Source organism: Pipra filicauda, unplaced genomic scaffold, assembly GCF_003945595.2.
Source record: "Pipra filicauda isolate LSUMZ 115617 unplaced genomic scaffold, ASM394559v2 scaffold455_size529941_pilon, whole genome shotgun sequence".
In the NCBI taxonomy this organism is placed as follows: domain Eukaryota; kingdom Metazoa; phylum Chordata; class Aves; order Passeriformes; family Pipridae; genus Pipra; species Pipra filicauda.
This window is the reverse complement of record NW_024104593.1, coordinates 168,473-187,609: the sequence shown is the minus strand read 5'-3', so window position 1 is coordinate 187,609 and position 19,137 is coordinate 168,473. Positions and strand designations below refer to the sequence as shown.

At 37.4% G+C, this 19,137-nt stretch overlaps 1 protein-coding gene across 1 annotated transcript in view; it reads left to right on the top strand.

Annotated features, from left to right (window-relative positions):
* Positions 1-19,137, top strand: part of ADAMTSL1 (ADAMTS like 1) — a 387,380-nt gene that overhangs the window by 286,998 nt on the left and 81,245 nt on the right. Inside the window, exons 14-17 of the mRNA XM_039385969.1 lie at positions 601-805; positions 1,608-1,755; positions 5,722-5,806; positions 16,497-16,798. Coding sequence (XP_039241903.1) covers positions 601-805; positions 1,608-1,755; positions 5,722-5,806; positions 16,497-16,798 — 740 coding nt within the window. The remainder of the gene's footprint in view (positions 1-600; positions 806-1,607; positions 1,756-5,721; positions 5,807-16,496; positions 16,799-19,137) is intronic.

Sequence of the window (19,137 nt, the reverse complement as noted above, 5' to 3'; positions counted from 1 at the left end):
GGCACCTGTAGACAAAAAAAAAGATGGTTTCTCGGTTCCTCTCACTGCCTTAATTGCAAGGAAACGAGGTCCTTCTGGTTTATGCATCAGAGGACATATATCTTATCAGTATAGTTAGATCTTTTCAGTAATTTCCTCCATTTTTTTTCTTTTTTCCTCTGCTGAGTTGCTTCCCTGGAAAAAACCACTGCTGTTTCCCTTTATTTTCTTGCAAAGGAGACATCAACCTTGGAGCACACTGAGTTTCCAGTGATTTGTGACAAAGATTCCTCAGAATATGACAAACTGTGAAGATAATTTAATTCCATCAAGTAATAAAAAAATAAATTAGGTTAAAAGTATTTAGATTTTCTGTGGTAGTAGTAATTGGGTTAGTGGGAGAGAGGCTGTTCCATATTACTTGTCTGTGACTTAAAGACACCAGCCATGAGCATTCTTTGCTGCTATGGACACTTATGAAAATAGATATGTGATTAATTTTTACTGACATTAATCAGAAAAGAAAATACACTTACAGATAGCAATTTGTGCATTTTTGGGGTACAGTTGGGGGTGGGAACAGCAACGGTTACTTTTCTTGATGCCTCTCTGTTTTCTCAGATGGGAAAGTACACCCTGGACTGCCTGTTCTTCATCCTGTGGAGGAGGCATTCAAAGCCGTAGCATCTCATGTGTGGAAGAAGACATTCAGGGACATATCAGCCCTGTGGAAGAATGGAAATGCATGTATACTCCAAAGATGCCTGTTGTCCAGCCTTGCAATATATTTGACTGCCCAAAGTGGCTTGCTCAGGAGTGGTCTCCGGTAATCAATTTAGCTTTGTTGGTTTTGTATTTACCACACTAGGAACATATCTGAAATTATAGTTTGGTGAATTTGTGGAAGTAGGAACATTCAGTGCTTTCTTTCCTTATTACCAACACCTTTGTTTTAAATTATGCTGTTTGTCTAACTAACTGCCAAGTAAACACTCTGGAAAAGTGTATTAAGATTAAGAAGAATGATGGGAAAATAAATCAGCTCTTTAATGTTAATTTGTGACCTTCTGCTAATAATAGACTGGGTATAAAAATGAAACGCACAAAAAACCCCCAGTAATCATGTAGTGGTATATCTTTATTACAACATTGGGACATAAATTGAAATTCATTAATTGCTGAGAAATTTCCAGAAATACGTAAAGCTTTCCATTCTGGTTAGTACCTTGTTCCAAAAAACCTGAGTGTCACCCTGTTAATCTGTAAGCCCCAATACTTTGTCCAAGCAAAGCAGAGTGGCTCCAGATGAAATTGACAGGGTGCTACTGAGCATATCTAATATGGGACAGATGGCCACAAACCACATAGGCAACATTGCAGGAGTGGCACTGCAAGAGAAATCCAATGGCAAAATGTCCAAATCAAGTAAATGTTCAGAGCAAAAAGGCAAAAATTTCTGTCACTTTTATACCACATCCATAACTACCAAATATTATGAATACTTTATGTTCAAGCTTGGGTGTTTCTGCAGCATGTTTCTTGCTCTGTGATGTACACATAGTTCTGTTGCATATTCCCCTTTCACTCCTATGATGTATCACACACACCTTTTTTTTATTTTAATCCAGTGCACTGTGACCTGTGGACAAGGACTCAGATACCGTGTAGTCCTTTGCCTTGATCACAGAGGAATGCATACAGGAGGCTGTAGTCCTAAAACAAAACCACACATAAAAGAGGAATGCATTGTATCCACTCCTTGCTACAAACCCAGAGGTAATGAGACAGAAGGGTTCTCATAAATTTTTCAGAGCTCTTCAATTTTCAACAGTTTTGTGTTGTTGCTGGCATCACTGTTTCTACCTGCACTGAGTTATGTTTTGCACCTGTCTGTTCCTGTGCCTGCTAGCAACTTGAGTGAGTACTGACCTATTGCTCGTTCTTAAAAGCTTTGGGCTTTTCATTGTTAATTTGTGGTTCAGCAGACCGAGCAGTATAATTTTGACCCTATTGTGAGCAGGTGTGACTTCACTGTTTGTGTCTGAGCTAAATTTACCCTGTATTTTAAAATAAATTGAATATATAAATAATGCCTATAATGCCTTATAATTGTAACCATAATTACCAAAGTGGCTGTTCATAACTTGGAGCTTGAAATAGGTCAGAAGCAAGCATTGTATATCTCCTCACAAGGTCCCTCTTACTAGCTAGGCTGTAAAATTTGTCAGACTGCTAGGTTTGAAACATTTTATAACAAGGAGTATGCACAATCTGTATAGAAATATTTTTTACTTGGGCCTTAGACAGATAGTAATACTGAGGTAAGTCTCTCGCGTTTGATGAAAGAAGAAGAAAATATTTCTGCAGTTGTTTGGAGGTTCTTATGGGATGGGAATATTATAAAGAGTCCTGGAGACGTGGTTGGATTAATGGCAGTGACTGGGTGCAGCAGATGAATGTATTTGACCATTGCATGGGATTATGCATGTATACAGCTCTATCGTTACCACCTCTGTGTGTGTATGCTGACTAATGTATGGAAAATTTTGGGCTACAGTGATGCAGGTGAACTTAATTTTCCTAAATTGGAGACTTGAACTCTACCATAAGAAGAAAACAATTCCTGGGAAAAAAAAAAAAAAAGAATTGCTATCCTGAAACATATTAAGAGCACCTTTTATGAAGCCCCGTGAAATAAGATTGACCTGTGACCTCATATTATTCCAAGATGGAACAGTGAAATTTGGAGTTTTAATTTCTGCACTTGGTGGCTAATGATGGGCACACTTGCCAAGTTTCAAGATTCCAGTTTATCTGGACCATAAGAATCCACTGTGTCTGCCAGCCACCAGAGTGGTGAAACCCAGACACAGGATCTCTGGGGACCCTATGGTTATGCCAGTGGGTATGTTTGCACTGTATTTTACTGACCAGCATGAGCTCACTCCATCCGCCTTCCAAGATGTAAAAAAAAAACAAAGCAAAAAAGGCCCATGTGTTAGCATGACTCTGAGCATCATACAGAGGATCAGGGACTTTCAGCTCGTCCAGTTAGCTGCTTTATGGGGCTTTATAGATTTATGGTGTTCAGAACACAGGTAATGCAAGATCTGGTCAGCCTGTATCGTACAGTCTAAGCAAAATGCAGTAAGACAAAAAAAAAATCATATGTTGGAAACCACCCACTACTGACTTCTGCATAGGGAACCTGAGAAGGGTGCAAGACTAGCTAGGAAAGCTTTGCTTGCCTGCGTCTCTCAAGAGCTATCTTCCAATGGGACTTGTCTGAGAATAAAATAAATTGCTGTTTGCTGGAAGTCCACCCTTACAAGAGCATGGCATCTTTACCCAGGGCAAACTCTGTGCTGCCCTTTGCAGCACATACATCATTAATTTATGGTTGTAGGCAGTTATTTCCTTCTTCCATTTTTTCACATGGGATGGAAAGTCCCTTGCGAAGCATACTGGCTTGCCTTGGTTTAGCTCTCCTCTTCATCTTTGTTCTGCAACACTCTCACAGTTCTCCCTGTGGTAATGCAAGTGGTAATGTTTGAATACCCATATAACTGTAACATGAAGGCTGAATAGTGCTTTCAGAAGAGTTGGACCGCACAGTATCCAGAGGTGTCTTCCAATGCAAATTATTCTGTTTATATACTGAAGGTTTGTCCTTTTTATTTCACACATCTAGAGTTAAAAATTTAGAGCAGTAGAGACAGCAAAGTGCCTCTTGTCTATTGACTGTTTTAATAATTAGTCTCCTTTTGCCTTCTGCAGCTGCATTAACACAAAGCAGAAAACAGTCTTCCTGACTGAAGTAGCAAGGCAAAAAATATGGACGTCTCTCTTCTTTTTACACACTGGGATGAAAAGACATTAAAGATATATAGTTCATATAATTTATTTCATTTTAGTTTATTCAAACACTAAGGCACTTTATCTTGCACCAATAATGGGGAAAAACGGGATATCACTGGATTAAGTAATGATTTTCAGTTTTAATAGGAAAAGTGTATTCATCTAATACGACTTTCTGTATAATATAGGATTTCTGTATAATATAGGATTTAAGTGTTTTTACTGATAGTGTTTTATGAAAAAAGAGATTTTACTTTAATTTCCAAAGGTAAAAATTCCTCCTTAGCTTATGCTAGAAGTGCTTTTTGTTCATTTTTCTGTCAAAGCATACTGTACAACATTTCTAATCCTCTAACAAATTTTACAGTGCAGATGATAATTAACTACACCTCTAAAATAAAGAAAAGTTATTTAAAAAGTCACATAACGGGCAGCAGTACACAAGAGCTTCTGCTTTTTAAAAGCACTTGCATCGAAGCAAAAAAGCACAGAAGTGAGATTTGGTTTTCCAAAACCCATAAAACAAACTGCAGAACATATAAATAGGAATATCTCCGACATATTTTAGATGACAAATGTGGTAAAATACAGATTAAACTAAGAGCTGTGCTGGCAAATATTCATCCTGAAATGACTCTAACAAATATGTTAGAGTAAGAGCTTGGCATGCTGTTTCTAAGATAGAGGCATAATAACTCTGTTACTGTCCCTTTTTATCTCAGTTAATAACTTGCTCCAAGGAAATTTGCATGACTAAAGTTCCAGTAGCTGTAAAGTCAAGTTGTAAGTTGTCATTCCTCTATGATACAACTGACAGGTGAAAAATTTCATGTGTACATGTGAAATGTTCATTGTTATGCACAAGAGAGTCACAGAAAATTCCTAACTATTCTGAATGACATTAACCTGCTTCTGTTGGTGAGTATAAATCCATCAGTATATAAACCCAAAAGGCTCAGGTGATTTGCGAGTGATAAATAGATTTGGTCCTGCTCAGTGATCTGTCTCACCACCTTTTGTTTGTGCTTTTCCCCTAATCCAAGACCATGTTTTGTTGAAATGCAGAGCTCCTTCTCAAATTACAGTGCCAATTTGATGTTGCTTTATATCCTTGTAGAGCTAAAACAGCTCCACTGCCTTCAGCTCAAGTACTCCACTTCAACATTGCATGAAAGTGGAATTGGGCTTGCAAAGCAACATGACCCTGCACTCCCCACAGCAGGCCAGCTCGTTACATTGTGCACACATTCTGGACAACAAGAAAAACAGCCCCCCTGTTTTCCATCAGAAATGACAGAAAAAGTATCAAGCACATTTTTTTTACATCCACATAGCTGATGAACTGATAAAGTTGAAAAGCATAGATGGGCCATTTTATTAAGGTTTTTCTGTGGCATCACTCATCCAACCAGGGTTTTCTTCCTTTTTGTAATCTACCAAACCCAAGCTTAAGATGTCTTCTGAAGTTCCAAAATTTAAAGGTAGACACATGGATGTTACACATTTTGCCTTTGCAGTATAATGGAGACCTATTACACTTGCAAGACTCCCTCCAAAAAGTACTTTCCAAAGTGCCTACTTTTACAGTCCAGTTGTAAAGTCTGAAAGGTGACTTAATTTGCCTTTCTGGCTTTAGGACACCATAGCCCTTCTTCCTGTAGCACTGAAATATCTGGCCATATAGTCTTGTAAGCATTATAGTCCAGGTAATGGAAGAGTTTCTTTCTTCTGCTCTCATTTCTCTCTTTCTTCTTTGTGCTCAGCCTCCACGTGTGTGAAGTCACACGTGCATCATATGCAAGGTTGGTGAGAGCAGGGAGACTGTCACACATAGTAGTGTTACTGCATGCTTCCTATTTTCATGTGCTTGTGCTTGCTTCATAGAGAAACTTCCTGTGGAAGCAAAGTTGCCATGGTATAAGCAGGCTCAAGAGCTGGAGGAAGGAACAGCTGTATCTGAAGAACCATCGTAAGTCTTAAAAATTTGCTTACAGCAGATTCTCAGTATGTGATCCAGAGAAGTTGTGGATGCTCCCTCCCTGAAGGTGTTCAGGGAGGCCAGGTTGGATAGGGCTTGTAGAAACCTGGTCTAGGGGTAGGTGGCATGGTGAAACCATGGCAGAGGGGTTTAAACTAGAGGTTCTCTAAGGTCCTTTTCAACCTAGAGCATTCTGTGATGATTCCCTATGGAAATCTGGGGCTTGTGCAGAACTAACACAGTCTCTTAGAGTGTAAAGGTCAAACCCAACCCTGTGGAAATCGATGGTATTAAGGCTGTATCACACTTAGGTGTGAAGAGACAGATGTCAAGAGGTGAATGCAGATTCGATTTAAGCAAATATATACGTGTTTTATTTAAGGTCATTTACAAGAATATTATAATAAGAGTCTATCTACCTAAGTAGTTATGTGTTATCCATTACCTCTGTGTCTTCACAACTCAGCACCTTTCTGTATTTTCTCAATCACCCCATGAAGTAAGAGGTAAAACAAAGCAGCTAGTGATAATTACCTCTTGCCTCTTCCCCCAGACAAAGGCATGGTAACAGGAAAAAAAAAAGAAAATAATTAATTTTAGCAGAAAATAAACTAGAAACTTTTTGTGTGTATCACACAAACCTCTAGCAATGAGGCTCAGAAATTAAAAATAAGCTGTGATGATTATGCTTTGGAATTTTTTTTTTTCTGAAACTGTGATAAACGCATGCTGTAATTACAGCCTCTGTTCACAGCTTTAATAAATATCCAGTTCCTCATGTCTGAGCACATGGCATTTTTTATTGCAGTTGCAGCTGTGTATTAGACTAACAAACATTGGGTTTTATGCAATATAACAGTTATATATATATGTGTATATATATATATTACAGTCGTATATATAACTGTTACGCAGTTTTGGCATGGTTAATCTGCATTTAAGTAATTTAAAACTGGAACGCTGAAAGAGAGCTAGAGACATACATAATAAGTCCCTCAAAATAAAAGAAAAAATATCCAGCTGCTATATGTATACATGCATACATGCATATAGACAAATATATGTATCTACATGCATTTATACACACATATAAACATACAAATATACACATTAATATGTCTTTATATATATATTAGTAACGGCTATCACATATAGTATAATGAGATGTTTAACTCTTACCAGAGTTCCATAGATTTTATAGGTTGATTCATTCAGAGTCAAAGCCTAGAAACTTTGGTATTTGTGAATATGCTAATTTTTAATTTGTAAAGTGCAGTTTATTTTCTTGTGATTTTCTTGTGACTATTCTAAATCACTTAGCTAAATGTGCATTTACCAAACTGTAAATAAACCTTTAGAACATACATGAATTAGAATTCATAGTGATGTGCTGTTATGTGGTCGTATCTGGAATAATTTGTTACACTAAGAAGTTTTTTTATAGATTTTGTGAACAAGGTTGATTGCACTGTAGAAAAAGAATGACATATATATATTTGAGTATATGTAGCTTTAAATATTAACAAGAAGGTATTTGTAGAAAATAGGTATAATCTGCAGGGAAAAATGAAGAGGCTTTTGTTTATCATAATGTGTATTTTAATAAAGTATTCTGGAAAACTTTATGGGTATATTACTTGTGATATTAATACAGACCTTGAGAGACCTAAAGATAAAGGGATTTAAGAACTTAAAATTGTTTTCAAGTGCAGCTATGACACCTCCTCATTTTATAGGTCACTGCTATGCTGCAGTACATGCCCAGTCCCACAAAAACACCCTAATCTTTTTTACCCCATCTAATGCAAGACTTCAGTGGTACCAGTGGAACATCAACATATCCATGCAGTGGGGCACAATCCAGACTAGATTCAGTCTGCCATAGGGTGACATTTTGTACATTTGTTTTCTCTCTGCAAGGCACAACTCTAGGAGCATTTCTAATCTTTATTTTAGGCTAATGAGAAATCTTCTTGACATAAATGAAATTCAAGTACAGATTTTTATATGTGTTGACTAACACGAAAAAGGGCACAAAGTCAGGGTCTTTACGCAAACTTTCCCAAAGCTCAGAGATGCCTTGTGTTTAGTTTGGAATGGTTTTTAGTGATAAGGCATGAGACAGAAAACCAAATAAATACTTTGAAAATTTAAGCTGAAAGAACTATCCATGCAATCCCCACCTGTATACTGTAACAGCTAGAATATCTAATCTGTTTCAGCGATCTTCACCAGTGAACTTCCACTTAAAATTGGTTTCAATGCCTCACTATTAATATTTTTTTTTTCATTAATGTCTAACTTTAAACAGTTATTCATTTTAGATCCTGGTCATTAGATTGAAAAACTGTGTGTAACAATATTAAAAAGGAGACAAAACATTCAGAACACACCAAGATACAAGCAAATATCAACTTCAGTGCCAGCTTTATGGCATCACTTCTCATTTAGCTATGTAGGGATTTCAGACACACCAACTAGGTGAAGAACAAGGTGTATTCCATGATAGTGTACCTTTTGGTCTGTGCTCCTGCAGCTACGCAGAGACAAACTATAATGCTCCATGGCCCACCAATCTGACAGATGTCAGACTACCACCCACATATTTTGGCCGATAAATGATCGGTCCATGATGTAGGTATATGGTAGTTTGAGGGTTGGAACAGCTAAGAGTTTTTTAGTGTTGGATCAAGCACTAGCTGGTGTAAGACTGTGTGATGGGGCCAGCTATTTTGCTGACTGTAGATTTGACTAACAAAAATGCAACTCTCAACTTCTTATTGTCTTACACTTGAGCGTGTTGCAGTGTGTTTGCTGTAAATATTTCAGACAACATACTGGGGTTATAGAAAAGAATTTTCATTATTGGTTTCCCCTCCTCTAAGAACGTCATTTCTTTCCTTTGATGCAGTCTAGCAGAGCTGACTGAGCAGTGTTTGAGAAAGGAGTCGAGCTGGGCAGCCAGGATGAGCCCGCACTCTTTCACTCAGCAGAGAGGGAACGATGGGTAGAGGAGGGGCAGCATGGAGGGGATGGGTAAAGCTGTGGGGGAGAGGTAACAGCAGATGGCCTCTGGTGGTATGGTAAGCCAGGTGCTGAAGAGGCAGAATTGTGTTCATTAGTGTGTTTACTTGAAGTTGCAGTAATGGAAGTTTCTTCAGAGAAGCTATGCTTATGTAATTTTCCTGTTCACTCTGCATTGGTGCAATAATAACCAGTTTTGTGACCCCACTTGAGCAGACATCAGCCAGGATTCATTTTTTTCCACACTTTATCTGAGGCTGTTCCAAAGCTTTCTTATGCCACCAGGTCGCTGAGTGCCCCCATTCTCATCTACAGACAGGATCATTATTTGTAGCCAGTAGACCGTTCTTCTCCTACTACTATGACCCTTTCTTCCTTATCATTCCTCAGAGAGAGAAAATAAACCTCATCAATAAGCAACTCTGTTGTCCTGCTTCACGTTTATATTTAATTAGAAGTTTAAGAGCTAAAACTGAAAATTTTCAACATATTTCTTCTATGCATTAAGTCCTCATATTTGTGAATCTCTGTATTACTGTCTTCTGACTTTTATGACTTTCTATTGAACATGATTTTTGTTATGAAATATACCATGATTTATAAAGCTACAGTATTTCTTTTATACTATCCTTTCACCTGTAATTTGTGATAATTCTCTGATGTGTGCTGCTAAAGCACCAGATGTCTCAGTTTTATTCCATCTGTGCATAGTGCCTTCCATTATTTATGTCTTCAGGAATTTCTAAATCAAGCAAGTTTTACAGTTGAATTTTGTCTGTATATGTCTATCTGTCAGTTGCCTTCCTCTTCTCTCAGTAATATCTGAATTTATTCCTGTTAACTGATTTTGACGGAAGTATAAAGTTACCACAGAGAATTTTACTCCTTTGTCAAACTTGGTTGATACTCTCCAGGAAATTCGGTCATACTATTTTCCACATACGTCACTGAACTAAATGACTGAGTAGAAGACTGACACCCTACAATTCCCCAGTTGAAAGAAATGTTTTTAAAGGAGTTTCAGTCCTTAACACATAGCAGAGAATCCATTTGGGCACTTCAAATATAAATCTATGTTAAATAGTTCTTCATTGGCTCTACTGCTCAGAGAATTAATCACAACCAGTTCAGCCACTTGAAGACTAGAGGGAATAGTTATGTTTGTGTTGTCTGACCTACTGCACCCCTAGATGGGATCAATTAAATATTAATTGCTGACAGAACTACTATGAAATGCTCTATCTTGGTAAGAAAGTGTTGTAATCTATGTCATGACAAAGGTTTAAGGTGAGAAGGCCTTGCTGTCCTGTGTTGTTGTACGTGTTTTCCTCCTGTTGCTGTCTGTCTCTGAAGTGACCATTCAGGAGGCCTTGGATCAGTGGTGGAGGGTTTCTTTAAAGATTTCTGCCTCTAACACTTGAAAAATGCTTTTGTATATTAACACCATATCCAGCTTTTAACATAGTGCCATAAATAACCCTTGTGCTGGCCATAAAAAAAAAAGGAGGTGGGGGAGGACAAGGTAGAGGGCAAACAATAGTATCTGGATGCCAGATGGCACCATCATAGTGATGGGGCCAGTTCAGTGAAAAAAAGAGAAATTCCTGACATGCATCTGTGGGAGTGAAAAGGCCCTCAGGGAACTAGATGTGGACAGAGAGGGCAGTGTGGCAGGGACACCCAAAATCTCTTTTTAACTTTGCAGTAGGTATTTATGTTTCCAAAGACACATAAGCTATTTTATTTTGATTTTCTTTGTTGAACAGTTTCCATCATGATCTTTGTACACGATTCACAGGTCATAAGTTCAAAACTTCCTACTAAGGCTTTACTTTAAAGCATGTTATGATTGTTGGATTACCAAAAAAAAGATAGTGAGAACATAAAGCTTTAACAACTACTAGGCTTGTCCAGTTCAGAGTCATGCAGCGAAGAGGAAGAAGAAAGTTTAGGGAAACTTCTTCATATTAAGATCTAATGGCAAAACATTAAACTGTATATATGGTTGGTCAAAGGGAAGATCAGCAATGCAGCAGCCTCACATTAGATAATACTTTCGATCTACTCATTCAAGGACCTATAGATACAGTCACAACTACTTAGGATTTATGTGTAATAAATATACAGGACAGAAGCAGTTATCTTCCCTGAGCAGAAAGGCAGAGTAAATGAAGGGGACCAACAGCACAGAATAATTAGACACAAAGCTGAAGGAAAAGATCATATTCAAACTAAACTTAAGAGAAACTGTAGAGAACAGAATGTAGTCACTCTGACTGGAATTGGAACTATGCAGCTGGCTCCAGTGCCGTTACTCTTACACAGCCCTGAGATTTTGTTGATAAATGGTCATGACCTCCATTTCACTTCTAACAATGGCACCAGCAGATATTCATTGCTGTATGAGAGCATCCTGTGGTGTTACCCACACCTTAAAATCTGTGGAAAGGTGGCCTCCCCTGGAAAAGAAGGACAGGTTTGCATTTCAGCTCAAGATAAGGAGTCTGGAAGTCTGAGCTCAGTTCCTGGTTCTATCACAGAAAGTTCTGAAGCCTTTGAAGAAGGCACTGAACATTTTATTTCACCATTAATATCTGATTTTAGATACCTTAATAGATGAGTGTCTGTGCCCTGGAACACTCAGTCTTACTGGTTTGTGCATCTCTCTAAACCTCAGACTTTATCTAAGCCATGGATTTACCCAAAGATGGATTAAAAAAAAAAAAAAGGCAAGTTAAAAAAAGAAGCCAAGCAAAAAACCATTAAACAACAAAAATTATGGCACTATGTAATTATGTAGCAGTGAAGAAAATGAGCTATTTTTCACCATGGGTCAAACCACATCAGTCTGCAGACACTTCTTTTTCTTCATAACACACATTGTAGGAACATATGTTGCTATATTGAGGGGAATATAGTCCTTATACACCAGTCCTTAGCTGTGCCCAGAATTTGAAGGAAAAAATATCATTGTCTTGAGACTATGTACTGCCATTCTCATTGCTGTTCTCAGCTTAAATGTTGACATTACTTTTGCTGAATCTGTATACAAGTGATAATTGCATAGCACATTTTAGTCTGTAAAATCTGGATTTTTAAATAAATACTGTAAAATAAATTCCAATTATATAATGTAAAGGTTTTTTTAACACTAGACACAGTGTTATCTGAAAGGGGCATTCATGTGAACATGAATAATAGTTTATAAAAGTGTGAATAGTCCTTGCAAAATTGAGCTGGGCAAGCAGTATCTACCCAGTGTTCTTGTGTGGGTGAAATTCTGTAGACAGCTTTTATTCATTTATACTTGCAGGTCTGTTGGATGTGCAGCCTGAAGGCTGGACTGTTGTGTGTTTCACAGTCTCCATATTTTTCTATGGAATGCTTTACATACAAACATAGTAAGTTGGTTTTGCTATCATATTAAAATTTCCTTAAAATATACAGTGATTGTAGCATACTAGAAAAGCAATGAGCCAAAACCAGCTCAACACAACACCTGCAGAAGTCCATTGATATCAGTGTCATTACATTTCGTTTCTTCGTATTTCTAGAACACATTATGCAGCCCATCAGAGGCTAATGTGTATATGACAAATGGTGCCACTCTCCCTTCAGCTGAACACAATCTTGTATAGATTCTGAAACCTCAACAGCTAACAAGAAACCACTGAAATATATAGAATGCCTCTTTTAAATCCAGAACTCACTATTTTTCAAGGGAGTTCATATCATGGGAATAGGTTGCTGGTCCATCTCTGTAGAATGCCCACAGGCCAAAGAAACAAGTACAGGCATTTGTGTACAAGCAACACCAATTTTTCACACCCAATTTTCTTTAGAGAGTTTTCCACCTTCTATTCCAACTCTCTACCTTCTCCAGGTTGAGAGCACTGCCACCCATGGAGATGCCCATGTAGGCAGGGGGTGACAGGCAGAGGGGCCATTCAGCCATTCCACATCTGGGTGCCGTAATGTAGTCAGTGTTCCAGCAGTTGAGTAACAGCAGACATGGTCAAGTCAGTCATAACCAAGCAAGGTCATGATTTTCCCTCGTCCCAGCTTTCACTTCTCTACCTCACACTGATCTCTCTAAAACAGGAGCAACAGATTCCTCTTTAAAATATTCATCAGAGCTCTCAGAACACACTTGCTTCTGTATTTTTTCTTTATGGGAGAAGCATGTTGCCATTTCTGCTCTGAGTAATAAAAGAAGATGATCTTTGATTCAATGGCAACATGATGATCTTTGATTCAGTAGCAACACTGTGATGTATGGCAAGAGATAGGAAATACTCAATATGTCTCTGAGGAAAGAGACACCTTTTTATTTTTCGTTTGTACAGCTGTTAACACAATTGGATTCTGCCTGACAACTAACTACTACTGTCACATTACTACAATGAGTTATTGCCTTTGTCTAATTTACTAGGGATATTATTATAGGGACGATTATTACAGTGGGATTTAATTAAACAGTATGTAATGACAAATGAAAAACCTCCATCATTTCCCATTTTCTAAAAAACTACTTCTCATTAAATTTGTTCCACTACTTCCATTTTCCAAGTAGGGATTAGCATACAGAAATGCACAGTGCTGTGCAGTGGATGATGAGCTATATGTGGAACAAATAACTCTAAATCCATGGAACTGTCCCCTTCTTATTCACATACTTTTTGTGGTTTGTGCTCACCATTTGGCAACGTTTATCATTAATGACAACACAAAGATATTTGAAAGCTTTTGTAATTTCCTGGTTTTGGGACGATGGAAAATTCAGAAACATTGTGTATTTATATTATTCATTTGCATTACATAAATATTCCATTTCTAATGGAATGGAGATTTTTTTGTGGGGTTTTCTTGAGTTTCCCCTCTTTTTTTCTGCTTTTAGCTCTCTTGATTTTAACAATTCTGTCTTTAACAGCCAACAGTTATATTAGAATGAAATTATGTTTCTGAAATTATCACTTGAAATGTAGAAATTGAGCCTATATAGCTGAATAAAGTATTTCCTGAAGGTGTTTGCGTTTTCGTTATGAGTTGCTGACTAGGGTGAAATAATTCAACGTGTGACATTTATTGATCAAGCCTCATTTCAACAAGGATCCAGACTACTTTTAGCAATGTTCTTACTTTCCTTTTGTGTCCTCTCCTTTTTGTTCCTTTGTTTGTATGTGTGATATGTGTCATGTGTAAATATTCTGAGTATTTGAGGTATCTCTGGTTTTCTAAATGAGTAATTTTAATACCTTGCAAAGTATCCTCCCTCCTTGTTTGGAATACAGCAGGTCTTCAACAAAGCACAGTTAGACAATGATTCACAATGTTCAAAAATATAAGGAAGACAGCTTCTGATGAAGACTGATGAAAACCAGGGGCTTTTTTTTTTTTTTTTTTTTTTTTTTTTGTATCTTGATTAGGATTTCTACCTCTTAGTTGGTCAGGTTGAGAAGCTATGTATTTTAACTAGTCAAAATATCTGTCACAGTGGCTGGCATGAGCCATTTAATCTCTGACAGGAGATTTTCCACATCAGAGAGCAGTTGCACAGTTTTAGAGAAAGCAAGATGAGTGGCCCACCTATACTGTTAAAGAATGTAATCCTTTCAAAATCCTTTCTTGTTTCATCTTTGAAATAAGACTGAAAATGTCTCAAGAGGAGAAAACTGGAATCACTTTGTGTCATCAGTTTCTCAAAGGCTTTGCTTGTGAAAAAAAATTTGCAGTCTTTGTAGCAGCATAAAAAATAATTTTAAAAGTTACAATAATATCTACAGTTTATTTCTTTCCTTTCTATTGCTTCCTGTGTATAGTTCTAGGAGTGAATGTCAGGGTTGGAACAAGGTGTTCTAAAGACACACAAAAAGTGGGTAAAGAGATAGATGCGCACTCTCTACTGAAGCAGACTGTGCTGTTCCAGTCAGGGATCCTGGTATATGTGTGCTGGGAAAGCACCAAGTACCGTTTTAGGTTTGGGATTTTTTTTTAGCTTCAGAGTGAAGGGTAAGTCCTTTTGTCAATTAAAGAAAGGCAGTGAATTAAAAAGAGAAGTGTGTAAAATTACTTCCAAAGATGCTGATCACAAAACTAAATTTTCTTTTTCTTCCTGTCAAGCTGTTTGTGGGATCCCAAGGTGAGAAATGAGTTTCCTATAGCCACAAGTAGCCCACATCATAGAAGAGACAGATATATATTGCCTTCAGCTGTAGGCAAACCTGTCAAAGTCTGGTGTGGTTTACTGAAATAAAGCCCAAAGGGAGAGGAATACTGTCAGTGATAGCAAGGTTTCAATTGAAAATACATCCCCTGTGATTTATTTGATAAATTTAGCTAATGCGTATGTTTTCTGTCAGACAGTAGACCCTAGCACAAAAAGCTTTTGGTTCATTAGATTAGCACTAAAAAATATCGGTGAAGAAAACAACTTACTGAATTTGCAGGAGCTAGCTAAAGGGAAAGCATTATCAACAGAGATTGTTCCTGTAAGGTTTGGTGAGAATCAGTGCCAGATTCAACTATTTGCTTTTCTATTCTAGCCCTTAAAGTGTGACTACAACCACTGTCTTGGAATTTGCCCATGTCAGAAAGTTTGGAAGAATGGCCAGTGGAAAAGGCAAAACAGTCAGATAAAGCTATCTGAATTACCCTGTATTCATTATTTTAGTGCTCTCATACCACTAACATCAGGTATCTAAGAATAAATGCAGGTTGTGGAGTGCCCAGAAACTACATTTTCCAGATAGATTTAGGAATCAGCAGAGTTCAACATGAGCTTAGCAAAACACAGCATGTTGCATTACTGCAACAAGGTAGTAACGATGTGATATAGAGTTGAATGTGAATCTCATGTTTGATGTAACTTTGAGCAAAATGTTAGGTCAGGTTTCAGCACTGACATTGAAAAAGCAGTGACAACACAGAAAAAGAAATTATTCCATTATTGAAGAAAACAACAAAAAATGGAATTCAGTCTGTTTGTTTATTGTAATGACAGCTGCAGGGTGATTATACTAAAGTATATAGAGACTTTCAGAAGCAAAACTTTGGAGCATGTAAGGGTTACTAATCAGTGAGACAAGCCAAAGAAATCCACAATAGGAGTGGAATGAGAGGAAAATTAAGTGTCCTAGGGAAATAAAACAGACAAACAAACAAAAAGCAGCTAAAGAATTTATGAATTCTTTACCTTTTACTAGCTTCAAATTAAGACTTCAAAAGAGTTACTGTGATACAGGAACAATAATTGAAATTATTTTCCATGTAATACCACAATTACCTGACAACAGCAGCCTGTTCAGTACTTACTAGTGAAAAAATTATGATAACAACTAAAGATGATCTAGGTTGAATACTTGCAAAAGGTAGCTAGTTGAATCATGATGCACCTTGGGAGATTGCTGGATGCCTTGCACTGAGATGTTTTAGGATCAAAGCAGGTGCTCAAAGGGTTTGTCTTTCTTGGATATAAGGAGACCCGCCACTGAGTTGTCAACAGCATGTCATAGCTTCTATGTGTATTTTATAATATCCCTCTGATGCAGTGAAGCATTTTTTTCCTCATTAAACAAAATTTCGCCTGGACAGAGCTGTACTGCGTTTGGTTCCCTGGATGTATGTGGACATAACTTGCCTTGCTCTCTTCCTCTCACAGGTTTATTCCTGAGGCTTGGTCCACCTGTAGTGTCACCTGTGGAGTAGGCAGCCAGGTGCGGCTTGTGAAATGTCAAGTGCTCCTCTCTTTCTCTCAGTCTGTGGCTGACTTGCCCATCGATGAATGTGAAGGTCCCAAACCTGTGTCTCAGAGAGCCTGTTACAGTGGTCCCTGCAGTGGGGAGGCAACTGAATACACCTCAGAGGAGACTGAGTTTCTGTATGGCAGCTTGCAGGAGTTTGATGAGCTCTATGACTGGGAATATGAAGGTTTTACAGAGTGTTCAGAGTCCTGTGGAGGAGGTAGGTGCAAAATGTTTCTGTGCTGGATTTGCTTTCCCTCTTCAAGTGTGTGCTTTGCTATGGCTATTTAGAATCATAGAATCATCAAGGTTGGAAAAAAGACTTTAGGATCATCAAGTTCAACCATATTTGAAAAGGCATGGATAAAAACTGTAAAAAACCCCATACACACAACATATTTCAGCCCAGGACATTTGGGCCCTTTTGGACTGAGACTGTCACCAAGAATGATCAATGTTTCCTTTATCAGCTGATCTCTCAAAAGGTACTCACCCAGAAAAGCTGAATGTTAAAGGGGTCTGGTGATGCAGACTAACAATCACATGTCATTTTTATTTTTTATCTCTTGAGTTCTTCTGTGCGAGTACAAACATATGGAAATAAATTGTCCTCCTATAGCAGATGAAAAAAATTGTTGATATTTTAAGGGCTCAGCTGTCCCCTAACTCCTATCACTAAGTGACATCAGTTCAAATCACAGTGCAAAGGAAAACATATGGCAAAAAAGGCACTAATGGTATGATAGTCTGAAACTAGCAGGCTTGACACTTGGAGTTTCTCAAAATCAATCAAGGTCTCAGGTTCCACATGTTATAGACTATATTAACACACGCTTCTCTGATATCTTTTTTTTCCCATGATTTTATCGCTCTAATTCTGAGAAATATGTTCACTCCAATATTTTTTTAAGTTTAACCTAAATTTTTCCATCTGCTATCTTCTTACAAGTTTTGGGCTATCTGAGAAAGGTGTACTATACATAAATACAGAATATATACTGTAGAACTGAAAACAAGTCAGTGTTTTATTAAAGGCTAAAAGCGTGATCTGTACAGATTCACTGGGAATCAGTTACAATCTTGAAAAACACAATTAGTAGAAAATATTGCAAACATTTTCTATGCTTACTTTTAGTTTGTTAATGGTAGTCAATGTTTACAGCAGTTCACAGAGAGCTGTCAGACCATTGACACTTTTGCTTTGTTTCTTACACAAAAAACATGTAACTCACAGACACTGATTTGAGAGAGACATTTTTCTTAATAAATTTAATAAATTTAATCTCTTCCAATTGTCAGCAAAAATTTTCATCCAAGATTTCTTTTTGTCTGACATCAACTCCAAACTTTCCAGATTAACACATGCTAAGTCAGGTATTTTTGTAGCCATAGGTGCAAAAACTGGTCAAATTAATTTTATTGCTTTTGGAGTCAGGGAGATGAAATACAATAGGTGCAGAACTAACCTTTCACCTCCTAGGAGCAGCAAACCGAGGGAATGAGTTAGTCATTTAGTCTGCTATTAGTGGCTTCATTTCCTAGAGCTGTCATCAAATGTCATGTAACAGTTATTCTATTCTGGTAGATATACACATAGAAATTCTCATTTGATGGTATTTTGAAAGAGAAACTGCCTAGATTACACACTTTTTTACTGTGATTTCCTATTGACAACTGATTTCTTTTTTTCAGGGAAAACGATTTTAAAGAGACAGCTTTTTGTTCTGATAATATTGTGCAGTAAATAATGTCTCAAATTCAGTTACTTGGCAAATAAACTTCCTGAAGTTCATTTACCTTTTTAAATATCTCTATGGAGATAATACTGTGGAACTTCTAATGTATAATCAAAGGTTTTATATTCTCTCAATGTTTGTTTCAAGCTTATAACCGTTTGCTACATTGACCTGTTCGAATAGAGGGACAATTGTTATCAATATACTGAGACACACTCAGCGTGAGATTCAAGAGGAAGCTGAAGAAAGTGATTCTGAGCAGATTTTTTGCTGCTGGAGTAAACCAGATTTTTTTATTTTTTTTTCACTCCAGTTCCTGGCACAAGCTGTTTGAGCCAAAAACTGTCTAGCCACCACATTCACACAAGAACCTTTTTCTTTCATGCCTATGCTGTCAGGCAAGTTTACTGGTCCTACCAGTACCTTTCAAAGGTAAAAGGAAATTTTAAGGAGTGGGGTAGAATGCTTGTAGTATAGACAAAAGTTATTGGAATTACAATCAGAGATTACCTAAATGACAGATATAAGCATGGGGAATGAACTTACCGGGAGGTTTAGGGCTGGTTGAATACTGCAAAGTGAAGAGCAGTAGTATCAGAGTTCAGCTATATGAATTTGATAAAACAAAACCATCAGCCTAAGAAAGAGAGAAAATGTTGAATTCAGTCACATTCAGTCACTTTTCAGTAGTCAGCATTGAAACAGACAATGGAAAATTGTTAAGGTAATTGATAATAATTTATCAAGACCTTATTAGTGACATGCTTCAGGGAGGAGAAATTGAAGATGTGGAACTACTCTCAGTTAACAAAATTTTGGTGTG